The sequence below is a fragment of the Leptosomus discolor genome, chromosome 5, assembly GCF_034619465.1.
Source record: "Leptosomus discolor isolate bLepDis1 chromosome 5, bLepDis1.hap2, whole genome shotgun sequence".
Taxonomy (NCBI): Eukaryota; Metazoa; Chordata; class Aves; order Leptosomiformes; family Leptosomidae; genus Leptosomus; species Leptosomus discolor.
In genome coordinates, this window is record NC_141395.1 from 46220378 (window position 1) to 46238701 (window position 18324).

General features: G+C 39.7%; 1 protein-coding gene across 5 annotated transcripts in view; it reads left to right on the plus strand.

Moving 5' to 3' along the window:
- The window catches only part of SULF1 (sulfatase 1), a 65830-nt gene that overhangs the window by 20746 nt on the left and 26760 nt on the right, over positions 1–18324 (plus strand). For 2 of the 5 annotated variants that reach the window (XM_086465081.1, XM_086465082.1), the window contains exons 4-9: positions 1043–1212; positions 10619–10769; positions 11781–11956; positions 12528–12656; positions 12909–12965; positions 13969–14098. In XM_086465081.1, coding sequence (XP_086321207.1) covers positions 1043–1212; positions 10619–10769; positions 11781–11956; positions 12528–12656; positions 12909–12965; positions 13969–14098 — 813 coding nt within the window. The remainder of the gene's footprint in view (positions 1–1042; positions 1213–10618; positions 10770–11780; positions 11957–12527; positions 12657–12908; positions 12966–13968; positions 14099–18324) is intronic. The other 3 variants (XM_086465085.1, XM_086465083.1, XM_086465084.1) reach the window with 3 other exon arrangements.

The following is an 18324-nucleotide window of genomic DNA, read 5'->3' on the forward strand; positions in this document are numbered from 1 at the left end:
GGTCACTCGCCGTCTCTTCCGCATCCATCCAGGGATTGTAGCAGCCAGGGCTACCATGTCTGCTCTGAGCATGCCACGGGAGAGGGAAAGGGGCAGGGGGGACAGGGAGCAGGCGAGCGAGGAGGTCACAGCTTGTTGGCTTGTCCTAGCACTGACATGCGACACAGACCTTGTCCCTCAGGCTCTGCTTTTGCAGCTGTTCGGGGCCTCGAATCCACTACATGTTATTAGTCATGCCCGGAAGTGCTTGAAATTACAAACATTGTCTCAGCACTTTCTCAATGAAGCTTGCACTAGACCTCCAGGCCAACAGTGAATACTCTAAGGTGGCAGGTTGTTTAATATAAGTTTTCATCTTTTTTTCCTAGTTCATTTTCCCCCCTTCCCCTTGTAGGCTTCCATTTGCCACCTTGGCTGTGGGTTAAGCCAGTTTATTAGCGTGTCGCAGCCTTAATCTCAGCAGCTGCACTGCTTAAAGTTGCACAATTAAATGAACAGAGCCTGCATGAATTCAACTACTCCTTGCATTCACATTTGCAATTTCTTTCATAAATATTTTTGCAATCTCTTCCCTGTTGTAGCTTTCTTCCACTTTGTGCTTATGCAAAAGTATACTGTGAACAAAGAGCACACAAAAAATGTTTATGTAAACAGGAAACCAACGTAAGAGTTAATGATTTCTTGCAGTTAAGAGCCATTACCTTGTGAAAGTGTTTTATCAAGAAATATATCTTGGTCTGTCATTTTAAACATTACTTAGCATTATATTACAAAATTTGATAATCATATTTACTTAATGCCTTCTGTTCTATCTGATTTGCAAAATACTGTCTCATTTTATTTGGCATCACCTGCTTAAGAAAGTAATTACTGCTTAGTCTCCCCCATGCTCCCTCGAATCATACATCTCTTTGATGGTATGTTTCTACTTCCTGATCTGAGCTTTAATGAGGACTTGAAAATAACATAATAACATGATAATATGTGATCTAATTAATCATGCAGTTTGTAACTGTTGCTTTGTGTTAATCGTATGTTCCAGGACTACTTCACAGACCTAATCACTAATGAGAGCATTAATTACTTCAGAATGTCTAAGAGGATATATCCCCATAGGCCCATAATGATGGTCATCAGCCACGCTGCACCCCATGGCCCCGAGGATTCGGCACCGCAGTTCTCAGAGCTCTATCCCAATGCTTCACAGCATATGTAAGTCAAAATTACACCCTGCCAGACCTGCTCGTTATATCTGCTTCTTGTGAGGTATTTATTTATGGAGACGTTGCAGGAACAGAGAATTCAAATATAAGAAACTCAACGTAAGTGGTGAATGTTTGCTTGTTTCTTTGGCTGTGCTTGCTCCTTTCGGGGAGAGAGTGACAGCTCTGACCATTATTAAAGCAAAGAGAAGCTCTTTTCCTCCTGGGAAGTTGTGGGAGATCAAAAGGTCAGTGTTTGGCTTTGTAAGGGCAGCTTCTTACAATACCCTGAAAATATGTAGACACAGGTCAGGATCTGTTGGAAAGATATTACTTCCTTCATCTTCGTCTAAGATAAGCGCTTCCTGGGCTTTAACTAACTGAATGCATTGAGAGTAAAAACACCCTTTTGCAGCTTTTGAATGCACCAGACTTGTTTATGGAGTAGATACTGGCAGATTCCTAAACTAGCCTATTAGACTGCATTTTTAGTTCACATGCTTAATATTTTCTGGTGATGACACTGTAATCAAATAAAAGGACTCTTCATTTTGTTCCTAGAACTGAAACCAACTCCAGGTAAAAATCTGAGGACAGTCCTAGATTCTGCATCTTGCTTTATACCTTGAATATTCTCGGTCCTTTTCCTCACAGTGAGGTGTTAAGGGAGGTTTCCATTGCCCTTCTGTCTACTGTGGGCATGTAGACCACTCTTTCTATTTGTGCTTAAACAATGTCTTTGCACCTCTTTCCACACAGAAAGAAAAACTTAATAAAATATTTTAGCTGGATTGTACATTTATTTTGCCACTGAAAATGAGGAGGAATCAGTTTCATCACACAGTGGAAAATCTCCTTGGTCTACAAATCGCATTTTGAACACACTGCAGTAGCTCACATGCAGGGATGTTTTTTGTAATTGCATTAGCTACTTTAAAATTGCAAGGAGTAGCAGTTACTGCATGCATAAACTGATCACTGGTTGTGGCCATAGTGACATTTGTTGTTCGTGGCACATGGTTAAATACTTGTTAGTTTGTAATTTTTTATCCTTTTATTGGCTGCTACTTTGTAGATATGCCACTTTCCCTGACCTTACATTATTAACTAGATTTTTCTTATCCTATACTCTCAATGATCCCACATTCCTGAGACTAGACTTTGCAAGTAATGCAAATGTTTCGTAGTTACTTAGATATTCAGGGTGATTTCTGCCTGTATACAGAAGTGGTGAGATTGAGATTCTACTTGGTAAATAAATACTCACTTGAAATTGGTTCTCAAGTAATCATCCTGAAGAATTATTATCACCTTTTTATGTACTAGAGGTAAAATAAGATAGACATGAACACATTAAACCTGTCATATTGGGTTGTATGAAAGAACTTTCTAACTCAGTATCCTGAGTTACATGCTCCAGAAGAAAGCAGCAAGGAATGCTTGGGGGGTGGGGGTGGGGGGTGGGGGTGGGGGGGAAGATAGATTTCTTTTCCCTGTTTTTCCAGCTTCTGAAAATCACCAGTTAAGGTGAAGCATCCAGGCCACTGTGCCCCATTCTCTTTGCATGAGTCTGATCTCTTTTTGAACCGTGGTGGCAGCCCCACCATCTTGTGGCAAGAAGTATCACTGTGTCTTCCCATGCATCGGGGACGAAGGACCACCTTTTCTTTCCTTCTAAACCTGGAGCTTGCCCATGCCACTGATGTCCCCTACTTCCCAACCTGTGAGGAATAATGAATAGTCACTACATCAAGTTTAATGGAGCTCTCCCATGTCTTCTTTCAATCACCCCTTTTCATAGCAAGAGACCTATATCTATTTGTTCTCACTCTTCAACAGATTGCTTCCTGTTTAGTGGCACAGATTGCCTGGCCTCAGGCAAGCCATCCTGTCTGCTGGAGGACTATCCATTATAGAGGAGGACAGGATTCAAACTGTTTCTGCTTAGCTGTGGTGACCATGTCTGGAAGAAAAGCACTGAATCATTGTATCTCACCCTACCTCTCCCCAGGCCAAAGCAACTCATTTTAGGCTCCATGCTCACTGTCTTCTGAAGAAAAAGTGCTTGTAGGAACTCGCATTGGTTTATCATGGTCCTGACACTTTCTGCTATTTGGTCTTTTCATCCTACTTGTTTTCTACATTGCATGGCTAGAACCAATGCTTTAGTTACTTTCCAAAATTTTAACCACCTCTCCACCTTATACAGGTTGCATCTTACCTGCAAAGATCAAGCAAACATCCTAGTTATCTCTTTGCAGGCTTAGTTTCATTTGAGTACTTGTGTAAATTTTTATTTGCGTGGACTCCTGGGGTCTAAATATCTTGCTCTGCTAGGCTACTTGTGAGATAGCCCAGAATGAGACTCAGCTGTGCTTCTACTTGTCTTCTGGTGTTGTTGATTTCTTGGCAACCTTCTTGCAAAGAGTTTTTTCTCTAGTGACCTCAAGAGATCCTTGCTGAGTTGTTATGTGTTTCTTATTGCACTGACTGACTCCATGTGTTAGAGTTCAGTCTGCAGACTAAGAAATTGAAGATAAACTTCCAATTTGGGTGCCTGAAGCCCCCAGGTAACTGATTTCTCTAGCAAAAATATTAGCAACATGCTCTAAAAGATGAAAGAAGTTCAGTTTCACAGAAATATTTCATGCTCCCTGTGAAAACAGCACAAGAACAGTAAAATCTCTCCTGCCAAGGTTTATGTAATTTGAACGTTTAACCCTTAGGTTTTCTTCTTTGGTGGTCAAGCACCATTTGAATCTCTTTCTTTCTGACCTTGAGTGACAGCCATCTGACCTTGGATTTTGTTTTTAAAAATGTAGTTGCTGTATCATGTTGCTGTAACATCTACCTCAAACAAAGAAGGGAAATCAGGTCAAAAGCTGCTTGCTGGCTTTACAAACTGAGATGGAAGGTTATACCTACAAACCAAGAATTAAGATAGCCTGTCAACTACATGTGAGGGGAAGTTTTGCTTCAAAGGACAGCAGCTGAAGCAGACCCTTAAATTACGTGACATTTCTTGCCCATCATTTGACTGAAGTACTGCCTTCATAAATTTAAAAACCAAACAAAATCCATAAACCAAAAGTTTGTTTAGAAGTTTTCCACTTGCACATATGAAGAGGAGAGCAGCTACAGCTGGAAATGCTCCTGTTCAGGGAGAGCTTTGCCCTCAAATATAGCTGTCTGTTGGTCTCATTTTCCCACTTAACAACATGGAAAGAAGAAAATCAAATGAATGCAGCAACGAAGTCCGTAAGATTTATGAAAAACCCACCAAAGCCAAAGAGAAAAGGAAGAATTACATACCACCATGACCTTACAGTCCTGTCCTCCTGCTGGAGTGCCATGAAAAGTCCTACAAGGAAAAGAAAGGTAATGGTGTGTACACTGTTTAATCATTAATTATAAGTGATCCCTATTAATTATCATTAGCTCCATTTTAACATGAAACACAGACTATATCGTACTGGAGAGAGCAGACACTATTGTTTTTAAGAGTCCATTCTCCCTCCCACCTCTCCTTAAAATATGTCCTGTTTCTGACACTTAAAAATATTTCTGAAAGTTTATGCTGGCTGCTATCACCATAATGAGTGATAGATTTTCTGCGAATAACTCATACTAATGCATGTACTCTAGCTATGCCCAGAAGTTATTTCTGTGGAAGAAAATGGGACTGGAGAAGATGTACTAGATGAAAGCAATACATCTTTGCTGTGGTAATGCACAACATCTGTTAGGGAGTGCAGTTGCTAGACCTTTGGAAATGCTGTTGTTGAATATGAAGTTATGACACAGGAGATGGCTCTCTAGGTGTCCCTGGCAGCTATTATAGGGGAATCTTGTTCCATCAGATAGCTGAGCAGGAAAGTTCTGACTCAAAGGCCGCTCTAAAGAAAGCCTGAGTTCTCCATTATGCTCAGGGCTTCTGGCACTTTAACTTCCCTTTACCTTCCAGTGTGAACCAGTCTTAGGGGAACTGTGAGTCAGACCAAAGCTGTTTATAAGCTGTGAAGTAAATAAATATTAGAAGAAAAATCTTTGGGAGGCAGGTTTGCTGAAGAATGTAAGAAATGGAAATCCAAAACACTACTGACTGTGCTGAGTTAAAGATCCTTGGGCTGGCAGGAGGATGGACAACCAGATTTAATGACTACCTGTAAGCAATACTATTGCCAGGGTAAGTATCTTGGGAGGGGCAGCTAGAAATGGTGTCTGGGAAGAGACTGGAAAGCTTCCCAATGTAATGTGAAAAAACGTGAAAGGCAGAGCTTTATATTTCCATTTAAAGATAGTATGAAAGGTGCCAAACTACCAGCTCTGGCAGTAGCAGTGTATTTGCAGTAGTGAAGCATGAAGAACAATGCTGTCACATCTCTGGATCCACAGAGCAGTCTGAATGGTGAATTCGGCATATGAGATGGCTGTATTCAAGGTGCCTTCTAGTCACTGAGGCTGAGTGTCAAACCTCTACCGGTTATGATGGTATTTCTTGTAATGCAGGCACTTACCCATTACAGTAGGCTCATACATGTGCATCAGTAATAAATCCTGACATGTCAATGTGTCTTGTCACTGCTAGTCTGACGCCTGTGTGGACTCCTGACTTAGAGATAAATGGTCAAAATCATCACAACATATCACTGCAAGTGTGACTTGAAGGACTAGAAGAAATAGTGTGATATTGAAATGCAGTAAGATTCTAGTTACACAATTATCTTCTGCAGCAGCAACAAGTAATTTTTTCTGAAATAAAAATGTGTTATATTTAACGGGTGACAACCTTTTTTTTCTTCTTTATTCTGAATTATGGCACTTGTGTTACACTTCAGGAGTGAAAATTTCATACCTCATGTCCCCAGATATATAAATATCCCTGGGTTTGAAAGATTCCTCTTTTAAATGGCAGCAAAAGTAGACCCAGAATGTTGAAATTTAGCTTCACATTAATACTGACCATGCCACTGGCCGTGGTTTTTTGGCTTTTAATTTTGCCCAGAATCTAGGCTTCCTTGCTTTCCGAGAAGTGTCTACACCTGGAAGTCTACTTTTCCTGGAAACAAAGGATTTGCTTCCTTTGTTTATTTACACTTTTTCTGAAGAAACATGACCGGTTATGCAATGTTTGCTGATCATATTTCAAAGAATAATATAGGTGTTAATTTTGTACAGAAACTATTAGTTTTTCACAATGAGTTTTACTTTATGTATTCTTTTAAAATGTCTTTGGCTCTTATTTTTATGAAACAAAAATGTTCCTGGGGCATATAAGCACTGTATTATTTTCAAGTCACTGGAGGACTCTCAACCCGAAAAAAAGATTAGCCGAACACTTTTGGGATAAAAACCCCTGAGAACTCTATGGAATTATTCACAATAAACATATTTAGGCAGTATTTTTGTGAACATAATTTTCTTTTGTTGGATAAAAACAGAAGGGAATTAGAATATTGTAAATAGAGGCAAACACAGATTTTTAGTATGAGCAATTGAACAAATGTTTGTAAACGTGCTTGTTTCTTTCCACATAACCCATCTAAAGTGGAAATATATATATTTAAATCAAACTTTTAGAAAACAAATGTTAATTTAAAGTTCAACTGAATTCTGGGAGGTCTTAAAACATGCTGTACTCTCCTTTATTTCTTTTCCACATAGCTACTACAACTGTTAAACAGCATTAGCCAAGCTGAATCTCTCCTTCTTTTCTTAACCTGGAAAGTATGTTTTTGAAATAATGATTTGCAGAAGGACTTTATTCCATTTGTTTCACTGAATATCACACAAAAAGAGTTCAGTTGCTAGTAGAAGGTAGCGTAATTTATTTCTGAACGATTTGCTATTTGAGGACACCGTTTCAATAGGTCCTCAAGTACAAGCATCCATTGTTCTGGGTCGCTGTTTTTTTCATTTCTTGTCTAACTTGAAGTTATTGTGGTATTTTAGAAGCCAAATAAGATGTGTTCTCTATTTTAAACTTCAAATTTAAATGTACAAATATAGTAAATATGTTGTCAGTAACAGTAATTAAAATGTGTGACATGAAATGCTGATTCTTATGTAACTGGAGGTTATTGGGGCCTTTTGGATTCAGGCCACTAAGCCAAGAGCTAATATAATTCCTTTTGTCTCAACATAACTTTAAGTATCTATTTGAACCATTGCTTACAGATAAATAAATGATAGATTTCATGGTGAATCTTTCTTTAAAGAGAAAAGTGCACTAGTGCTTATAGATATTTACTCTTTCCACACTCTGTAGAACACTTTGTTATCACTACTGTGGGCTTTCCTGCTGCAGTTTGACAGGTCATAAACAGACAGTGAATGCAATTTCTATGATATAGCATGAACAAAACAATGCACGTTAGTGCAGAGACATTAAGTGCTAATAGAACTCAAACTACACAAGTCATCTGTTTCCCAAAGATACTGTAATCTAAGGCTGGAGAAGGCTAATACTGATTTACTTCTTTGGTTTTTGCAAAAGTACACATAAAATGGAATGATTTCTGTGTAAATTCATTCACATAGGTGAATGACTATGAAATATCAGTGTGAATTATTTTTCTTGTTCTGAGAACGCATTTATGGGAAAGTGTCTGACTGGGTTCAGCATCTGTTATTGTTAAGTATTTGTGATTTTTTAGTTAGTTAAACTGGGGGTATCAATTTGAAATTTTATGAACCTGACATCTTCCAGTCATCAGACCTGTCATCGAGTGCCAAGAAGTCTCTGTGTAGTAACTTTTACATAGTATGTGCTGGACAAATGCAAGAGTGCAACTGAGCAATCTAGATTTGCTCAAATTAGTACAGCTTACAGGAATGACAAATGCTATACCTTTTTAGTAATCATTTGGTCTCTCAACCCTTACCCTCTTTACAGATCTAATATTCATGTAGTACGTTGCTGGTCACTTTAGAACTGACCTACATGAAGGGGAGCACTTTTTTATGTTACTTATTTTTGTAACATGTAAAATGAACTCTCAGTCAGTTTCTGTGCTCACATTCAGAAGTTTAAGTGCTTTACTATTTGCTGATCAACTAGCAGGAATGACCTCAAAATCGGAAACTGCTCCTTACTGCACTCTAGTGCAGCATCTGAGCTGTTCAGGGGCAGCTCAGCAAAGACCAACAGGTAGGTGAGCAGTAGTAATTCCTTGCCAGACTTAGAGGTCATGGACAACCTGAAAAGAATGAGGTAGCTGACACTGTCTGCTGATCATGGATTAATGTGCTGAAGACAAGATAGACTCCATGGCTGAGAAGAGGCAATAGAAGACATGGTACATTCCTTCAATCTTATATTCCCAGTGCTAAGAGGAATCAAGGAAATTAGATGTTGGTGTTACTTTACACCAGTACTTGTCAATACTGAGCAAAACCATTCTCAAAAAATGGAAACATAGAAACAGTGACAGACTGTGCCATGATGACTTTCAGGGGCTTATAACAGCCGAACATCTAGTTGGTATCTCCTTGTGCTTCAAGGAAAAAATGTCATGATAAACAGTTATCACTGACAGGGAAGAGGTCTGTTTACTTGGAAAGGTTTTCAGAAATCAGCAGTATTCTCCCCAGAATTCACCTCTGTTGCATTTGGTTTGGGATTTTTTTAGCCGAAAAAAAAGGTAGACAGATCTGAGGACAATGTCAGGTCTTGTGCCTGGCATGCAGTGCCGTTCTGGTAGATTTCAGCAAGGCACAACAAAGAGGGGCATGCAGGAAACACAGACAAGTTGTGGGGGGTTTGGATTCTTTTCTGTCTCTTCCCTAGTACTCTTTCCCCTCCACCTTGGACCCTTGGTTCACATTTCTACATCAGCCACTGGCATTGGATATTTCAAAGAAAGACCTGTTCCTTGAATTGTGTGGGAGGAAAAATTCTGCTCACACTCTACCTACTACATTTCTCACCCAGAAAATTCAAAATGCGTTTGGAAAGTGTCTGTGAAAGGTTTTAACCACCCTGCTAAACCCTGGAGTGCCGATTTTAAAGACTATCCATTACGTGGAGGAGGCTTCTGACAATGGCCTGGGAACATGAGACCTGAGCCTGCTTCAAGCAGCTGGCTCTCCTTCCTGGCACAGCAGCAGGCTGTCACAGCGCTGCCGGCTGAGCACAGCTCACAGCCACCTCATTCCTCTGTGGCAGGGGCACTCAGGAGTCTGCTGAAAAAAGGCAGGGTTTTGCTGGAAAATGCTGATTAATCAAAATTGAGCTCTTTCATGGGAAAACATCTCATTTGACAAATTTTACTTGGCGTATTTTTTGCAGTGCCTTTTTTTCAGTGGTGATATATTGGTGGATGTGTTCCTGTTTCTTATATGATATCCTTCAAAAATTCACTGGCTGTGGATAGAACACCTTTCTTATATCTTTCCTTTGATGTTTGTGCAAACTCTTTAGGATGCTTTAGGCATCATTCTTTGCTTTGTTAGGACTCTGTGCCACATGTCTTCTTAGTATTAGTATCAATAGCAGTACTAGTTCAATATTGTCATCATAGTTCATGTTATTCTAGTAATGAACCATGCTTTACATTTACATTGAAAAAATACAACTCAACAGTATTTAGATTATAAATAAATGTTATTTTGGTAAGGGTGGAATTTGCATGTCTACCACACCACTGGGTGTCACTGGGACACAGCTGAGAGGAGGGCCAAAGGCAAGTGATGGAGATTGAACATGGGTCTGGAGTCAACGGTGCTGGCTACAGCACTTTCTCAGCTCTCTCCTTCAAGGCCACAACACCACCCCCTATCAGAGCCAACCTGCGCCCAGGCAGCCAGCCCCAGCAGCATTGCACTCAGGGTTCTGGCAATGCCTGCACTCACCTTTGGTGATGGGGAAGGTGCTTTTGGTCTTTGGGGCATCTTGACAACTGATAACAGCTATGTTGCTGTTCTTAGTACTCACTACTATATTTATTTATCCCTCAGGAAAATATCTTTCTTGTGAGTTTCATTTAACTCATGCTAATATAAAGGTAATTTCCCCCCTTAATACTAAGGGGAAGTAGTCATCTTTGATCTCTGACTTCCTTCCTTTTTCTGCTTATCTTTACGGGATGCACCATTCAGATGAGTATTTTTAATGATTATGGATTCATTTAAGAAATATGTTTTGGCGTATCCCAAATGTTAACATGGATCTGGTAGCGGTCTTTGAGCCTGAAACAAGTCTCAGAAAGCAAGTTAAAAAATTTTGAGGAAGTGGTGTACGAAGCTTGGAAGCCACTGAAGTGATATTTGTTGATATTTGACATTAGAAATACCAGTTATCACATGGAATTTGTGATTTAACTGTTTGTTGGCTATTCCTGTGTAAGAGGAGTTCCCACCTTCCTCTGATGCCTGTGATGCTGCACCACTTTTCGGATCCTTTCTTTTTCTTCCAGCACTCCCAGCTATAACTATGCACCAAACATGGATAAGCACTGGATCATGCAGTACACGGGGCCCATGCTGCCCATCCACATGGAGTTTACAAACGTCTTGCAGCGCAAAAGACTTCAGACCCTGATGTCAGTTGACGACTCTATGGAAAGAGTGAGTTCAAGAAACTACTCTGAATGCAATATTATTAGTCGGTAACAAAATTGAATTAATTCTTTCTTTGACTTCACTGACCACAGCCTGGGGAAAGCCCTTGGTCTACAAAGAATTCCTCCACATACACTCAGTGGAAATGAATTCTGGTTCTCTGCAACATAGTGCCAAGCTCCTTGCTTGCTTCTTTTAATTGTTGGGTGAATAAACTGATTTTTTTTTTTTTAAGGGAAAAGTCACTGGGCGTGATATAAAGCCTGGTATTAACAGAAGATGCATCACCTGTGTGTACACAGGATGGATGCAGGTGCACATGTGACAACTTCTATTCATTTCACACACTCCCTTCACAGTTCATCCTTCAGCTGAAATCTAGGAACTGGCAAGCCACAGCAACTCAGGTGTCAGTCTGCTAGTGTTTGCAGAAGTTAGGCAATGCAGTGTAGAGCTAATTATAGGTAACATGATACATGAACTATTAGGTGTACTTTGCATGACTTTTTGCTCCAAAATCAAGCACCATGACCAAAGATCTCCCCCCAGAGAGATTTCCTTAAACTTCAATAAAAATTTACAGCCTTTTCCCAAGCTCACAACTGTAAGGAATGAGAAAGTTGTAGACTAACACAGTAAATCAAATCTGAGTACCATTTGCCCTAAAGATGTATCAGACATTTTTCCCCAAGCTGTGTTTGAGTACACAATGACTTTTGGACATATTAATGCAGCTACACCAGTGTTACCATATTTTGCTATTCTAATTTTCTAGATCTGTTTAATTTTCCCCTCTGTCAGAAGTGAAGTTAAACTTATAAGTTGATTTTTTTTTTTTAGCAGCACTGAAAAGATGGGATGTAAAAATGTCCATCCCCAGAATGTCTGTTTCAACAACCTGATCAATGTCATGCTTGGTTCTGTGAATTTAAGGGAGTAAAATGATCGTTATACATGATTATGCACAAGACATCTTTTCTACATTTAATTGAGAGTTTTTCTTACGCTCTGTTGCAGTTATACCAAATGCTTGCAGAGATGGGAGAACTGGAGAATACCTACATTATTTACACTGCTGACCATGGTTACCACATTGGGCAGTTCGGACTGGTCAAGGGGAAGTCAATGCCGTATGACTTTGATATTCGAGTTCCTTTCTTTATTCGTGGTCCAAGCGTAGAGCCAGGATCAGTGTACGTTCTTTTATATCTCTAGCACAGCTGTTGAACCTAATGTAAAATGTTTGTAAGAGAATGTCATTATCACTCTGTCTAGTTTCATTTCATAAAGGATGCCCTATTATTGCAGAGCCATGAGTCTTATAAAGAGGCACATCTTTCATTTTGTGTGTTATTAATAAGTTATAATGCAGATGAAAAAAAAATTATAACCTCTAGGTATAACCCCTCTAGGGTTAAGCTTTGGGGTTTGTTTTTAAAAAGTAGGTGCTCATCTTTACTGCTCACCTCCCGGTTTAGCAGAATGGATGGCATCATGCCCTCATTGTCAATGAGATAAGAATAGTGTGGCTACTGTACGTCCTCGTTTTATGGTGCTTAGCATTTTCTTTGTGATGACAGTCTGTAGTACTGCCCTATCATTCTGAGTGTAGACTTCAAAGGAGATTTTCTAAACTTAGCACTTCTGTAGAGCTTTACATCTTCAAAGCCCTGATAAACATTAATTACTATTCTATTTCCAAGAGAATGTGAGGGCTTACACATTGAACACATGACAACTATGACCTTTTCTGTTGATTTGCAGAGTGACTCAGATAGTTCTGAATATTGATCTCGCTCCAACAATCCTGGATATAGCAGGACTTGACACACCTCCAGATATGGATGGCAAGTCTGTCCTAAAGCTTCTGGACTTGGAAAGACCAGGGAACAGGTGGGTCCCAGCACTTTTTTTTAGCCAGTTCAGAAGCAAACACCTAAGTAAATCAACAACTGAGTGGAAAAAGAGATTCTGTGAAAATGAACTGTGTCATGCCAACGACCACATTTGAAGAGTCTCTTAAATAGCACATATATAAAATTGCAGGTATATATAAGTGGAGAGGTGTTTTTTCAAAAATAGATTGTTAACACTAGCAGTGCTATACATAGGTGCTGGCAGTAAATATTATTATTTTGCTTTCAGATTTCGAACAAACAAGAAGACCAAAATTTGGCGTGACACATTTCTGGTGGAAAGAGGGTAATTATTAGGGGCTGAGAGTTTTGGGAGAGCCTGCCTGCTGGAAACACTCTCTTGTACATGCTTTCCTTTCTGCTCCCTCCTCTTCCTTTTTATGGTCAGCAAAGTAGTAAATTTTGCAAGCAAACTTACAAGCCTGACTTGTTTCCTAGTTTCCCACCACTGGCTTTGCAAGCTGCTTTGCTTCCAAATCCCAACCTCTGAAGAAATTTGAAAGCATGCTTTTCTGGTGACTCTCATAGCCTGTACCTCCTTTTTCTCTAACATTGTACTTGTACCCACTTATGTCATCAGACTCACTTTCTTACCAAATCTCTGCTTCAAATCCAGCTGTGCAAAATCCTCTTACCAACTGATTTTGTATTTTCCATCACAAATCAGAAGCATTCTTCATTTTTGTTCTAGCTAAGAAAAAACTTGTATGTAAATGAGATTTATGACTATAACTGCTGCTCTTTTCACTGATACCTCTTTACACCCTCTCACCTTGACAATTACTTCTGTGAAAATTGTCTGTGGGTAAAAATTTTACATTAATTTCCTCATGACACTTTATGGCTTTACAGATTATGGAAATCTTGTGTGATATAGTACAAAACACTGCATATAAGACACATTGTAATATATAAGATACAGCCAAGCTAGCTCTGAATGAGTATGGAAGCTCTGTAGTGTATTCAGCTGGGCGTTTCAGCCAGGCGAGTACTGCTTCAGTGTGTTTTGCTTTGTGAAAGAACACACATTTATGTATGAATGGTGTTGAACTGTATCAGTTAGACATACTTCAACAGCCCTTATTTCTCTTTGAATAATTTGCAGCAAATCACCTGAGCCTTTTTTTCGCTACATGACCTACGTGGAAGGTCAGTAACAGAAATGTGGGGATTTTTTTTCCGTGAGAAGACATTAAATCTTCAAGTAGCTTTGCTTTTCTAGTTGAATTCATCATCCCCAGATTTTAGAAGAATGTGTCTAAAATACTCAACTTAATTTTTTTTTAAAGCAAATTTCTACGCAAGAAAGAGGAACCCAACAAAAACACTCAGCAGTCCAATCAACTGCCAAAATATGAGAGAGTAAAAGAATTATGCCAACAAGCAAGATACCAGACAGCCTGTGAACAACCAGGACAGGTAAGCCAGAAGCAACTGCAGACTTCCAGGTGCCACAGGGAAATACATATTTTTCACTATGGGTCAAAAGAATCTGAAAAATATGGAATTTGGAAGATAGCTAAAAGACCATTGTTCTGAACATCTTCAGAGCAAAGAAAACCAGACACAAATTGCTCTAAGTAATGGTCCAATTTAAGGCATTGAAGGGCTGGTCCTTAGCTTGCTGTCGCAGTACAGGACTTATGGTAAAACTTCCATGCTCATATATAATATGAGACGACTACTTTTTCTTTGATCCAATGTGTTGCTAAATATGCAAGGTAATTCAATGATAATTATGAGTAAGGGAGAGAACCTTTAAGCAGTGAAATCTTGTGCTCAATGGGCTAATTCAGAATTACTGAAGCAAACTGGTTAGTCCTACAGTTACACATGATTTAATTTTCTGTGACAAACAACTGGACAACACTTGGTAACCATCATGCTTTATTATTTATTGAAACATCTTTAATAGAAAAATCCCCTTGCTCAGAAATGCTTGCTGTTTAAGGTCACTGTAAGCAATGAGACAGTCATACCCATACCCAAGCACTACTTTTTCTTCTCATAGCCTTAATGATTTCAGTATAACACCTGACTCTGTTACAAAGATCTAGTCTTCTGCTCATAAAACCAGAAGTTACTGCACCCCTGCTTACACCTGCAATTCTGTAGGGCGTATACAGGTGTCATGCTTTAACCCCAGCCTGCAACTAAGCACCGTGCAGCCACTTGCTCACCCCTCCCCCTTAGTGGGATGGGGAGGAGAATCAGAAAATAAAGTAAAAGTTGTGGGTTGAGATAAGAACGGCTTAATAAATAAAATCAAATAATATAATAATAATAATAATAGTAATGAAAATTAATATAGCAAAAAGAGAGTGAGAAATAAAACCCAAGACAGACAAGAGATGCACAAAGCAATTGCTCACCACCCACTGAGCAATGCCCAAGCAGCAATCTGCTCCCTGCCCTGGCCAACCTCCCCAGTTTGTATATGGAGCTTGACATTCTGTGATGTGGAATATCCTTTTGGCTAGTTTGGGTCCGCTGTCCTGGCCATGCTCTCTCCCAGCTTCTTGTGTACCTCCTCACTGGCAGAGCAGGGGAAACTGAAAAATCCTGAACTTAGTATAAGCACCACTTAGCAACAACTAAAAACATCAGTGTGTTATCAATACTGTTCTCAAGCTAAATCCAAAACACAGCACTGTACCAGCTACTAGGGAGAAAATTGACTGTATCCCAGCTGAAACCAGGACAACAGGGAGGGAGCTAAATTAAGAAAAAGTGAGTAGTCTGACTCCAAATTCTCTTCAAACCACTCTGAATCAATGTTATACCCACAGTAACATATGAAGGTGAATTTACTGGGGAGATGTGTAAGGGAGCTGTATGCCTTCCCACCTCCAACCAGGCGTACGCTGGGGGCCCCAGGCAGCGGCTCGCCCCTGCCCCGCCATCCTCCCCCTCCACCTCCGTCCCCACACACCTCCCTGGAGGAGTGTGAGGCGATTTCTCCCAGGCAGGAGTTTGGGCCTTTTCCTCAGATGTCTGCTCAGACCACTGCAGCCGGCTGTAGGCCTGGTGCTGAAATATTGGTAAGCTGTTTCAAACGGGTGCATAAAGCCTTCACTGTGCTCCGCTTCCATCCGCAGCCACCCATGGTGCTTCACCCGGGGCAGGCAGAGCTCTGCACAGCAAACTGGAGGGCGCTGGGGAGAGCTCGCTCACTTAGAGAAGTGCTCCATCCCTGCCTTTCCCCTTCTCGTTCATTAAAGCATAGTGTTACATTAAATCCCAGTTAATCCCAGATTGGACTGAAATATGTTTTGGCTGGCATATCCTTGGTCAGGTCCTCTGCCACAGCTCTCACCTCACACATGCTCCTTAAACATGGCCACTTTTGAAGGGCTATACACAATATCACAGTCTCACCCAAGGGCAAAGTTTTCAGGAGTTCAAACACTGCCATTGTAAACAGAGATTAAATTTGAAAAACTGAACATTTTTATAAAAACTAAAGGAGATCAATGGAGTCATTTAGACTGTTAGACGCTAAAATGTTTATCTTTAAAATATCAAAATATTTTCTTTGCAATTATTTCTTATATTTATGACCTCTTATGCCAAAATACAGGTTTGGAATAACTTTACTTTTCCACATGTGAAGAGGAAGGTTAAGTGTCCTGACCAGATATCACACCTGAAGCAGTAGGAAACGCTGCTCACAGCCTTTCCCAGCCCACTGCCATAGACTTATCTATCCATCCCATATTGGTGAATCCTGGTTGATCAAAGGGCAGAAGGAGAAGGCCTTGAGCCAGCAAGGAGCTTACAAAAGCAATGGTGTTTGATGGCGGCTCTTGCACCTACGAACTCCCATCGAGGTCGTTTAAATGAAAAAGATATGTTGGCTCCACAGAGCCCAACAACCATCCCTCATGGCTGAATGAAGGATAGGGCTGAACTGACCTTTTTAAGAGCAATAATCAGGCCTAAACATTGGCGTATATAAATTATTTTCTGAAACAAAGAGATGTCCCTGATACTTCTAACGTCCTGAAGGCTTCCTGCAGGGATGCTGAAGTTAAACGTGCCTACAGAAACCTCCAGTCAGACAGAGCACCATGAGGAGTGGTAATGCATCCTTTAGGCTCCTTTGGCCTATCGTGCATGGACCCACTTCTCCCACCCCATTGGCTCCCACACCAGGCCTGAGAAGCAAGGGCAGTTTCTCTCTTGGAGACAGACTACATGCTGTGCTCGTAGGGAAGTCAACATAGAATAGGAAGGGTGTGAATTAAAAGAGCGACATTGGAATAACATGAACTTCAGTGAGGCATTGCAGTGTGAAGTAAGTGTCCGCAGGATTTTTTCCATGTAGAAAAGTTCTTAAAGAAAATTAAATGTTAATAGGCCAAATAATTTTACTTGAGCCAGGTGGTTTCCAATGTGCAATATGAGGCATCACAGTTTAATATGAGATTCCTCCATCAGATTTCCCTGAGTCATTTTGCACCTCTTGGAAAAAAGAGGAAATATTGTTATGTGAGTCTTAATTTTGTTTTATCTTTTGAGATTCATATCTTTAATTTCAATCACAGAGGTGCATATATAGAAAAAAATTCTTCATTTTAATTATGATGGTTTATAATACTTCCTACATTCTCTCCAATCAGTTGCAGTTAACATCATTTAAATTAAAGTTGCCTTCACAGAGTAAGTGATTGCTGATAGATTTTTAAATAATGAAATTACTGGTCTATGGGAAGTTGCTGCTAAATGTCTGGAACTAAGAATAAGCATTTTGGGAATTAACACACCAGTGCACTGCTAGTACATTTAGAGCTTGTTCTTCATTTTAATTTACTTCAGTCAATATCTAGTTAATTTGAAATGGAGAACATAATTGGAAGATGAAGAAGAAGAACATTTGTTTTTCCTGTATTAAAATGAAGTGTGATCCTGAGACCTGATAGTTCCAAAATCTCCAAGGATGTGGTACTCAGAAAAATAATTGCTTTGCCTTGTTTTCTATTTAATCAGTAACCTTTAAATTAAAAAAAAAAAAAAAAAAAAAGGAAAAATGAAAAAAAAAGCCTGGCATAGTAAAGACACTTTTTTAATTAAAAGTTTCAAAATTTAGATTTTTTTCTACATCCAATGTCTAGCCAAAAGTAGGTAAAATGAAAATAAAAGAAAATATTAAACATCTGTATATTGCTGTAATTATTCCATAATGACTGTTTGCCAAAAACAGATAGGAAATTTAGATTATAGGTTACATTTAGCTGCAAATCAGCAAGGCTTTGGGTTACCAAAAAAAAAAAGGTAACAAAAAATAATTATAAAATGCATATGCAAAATTGAGTTAAACTGCATTCACCATGATTTTTTTTTTGTTTTAAAACTTTTTAGCACCATTGATAGATTGCATCACTTCCATTGCAGAGCACCCTCCCCTTGCTATTTTTTCATAATGCACTTTAGGGGAGGACAGTTTCCGGAAGTTCACTCACCTCCTTGAGAGCACATCAGATATGAGATGTGCACAACTGCATGGATGCTCTCATTTTGGAGTTATGTGCAGCCAGTCATTAACCTCGTTAATGACTCAGTGAGCTCTCATGGAGAGGACCATGCCTGCTGAGAGCACAGCTAACAGGTCATGGGAAGCGAGCACTCGCCTCTCCTTGGTGCTT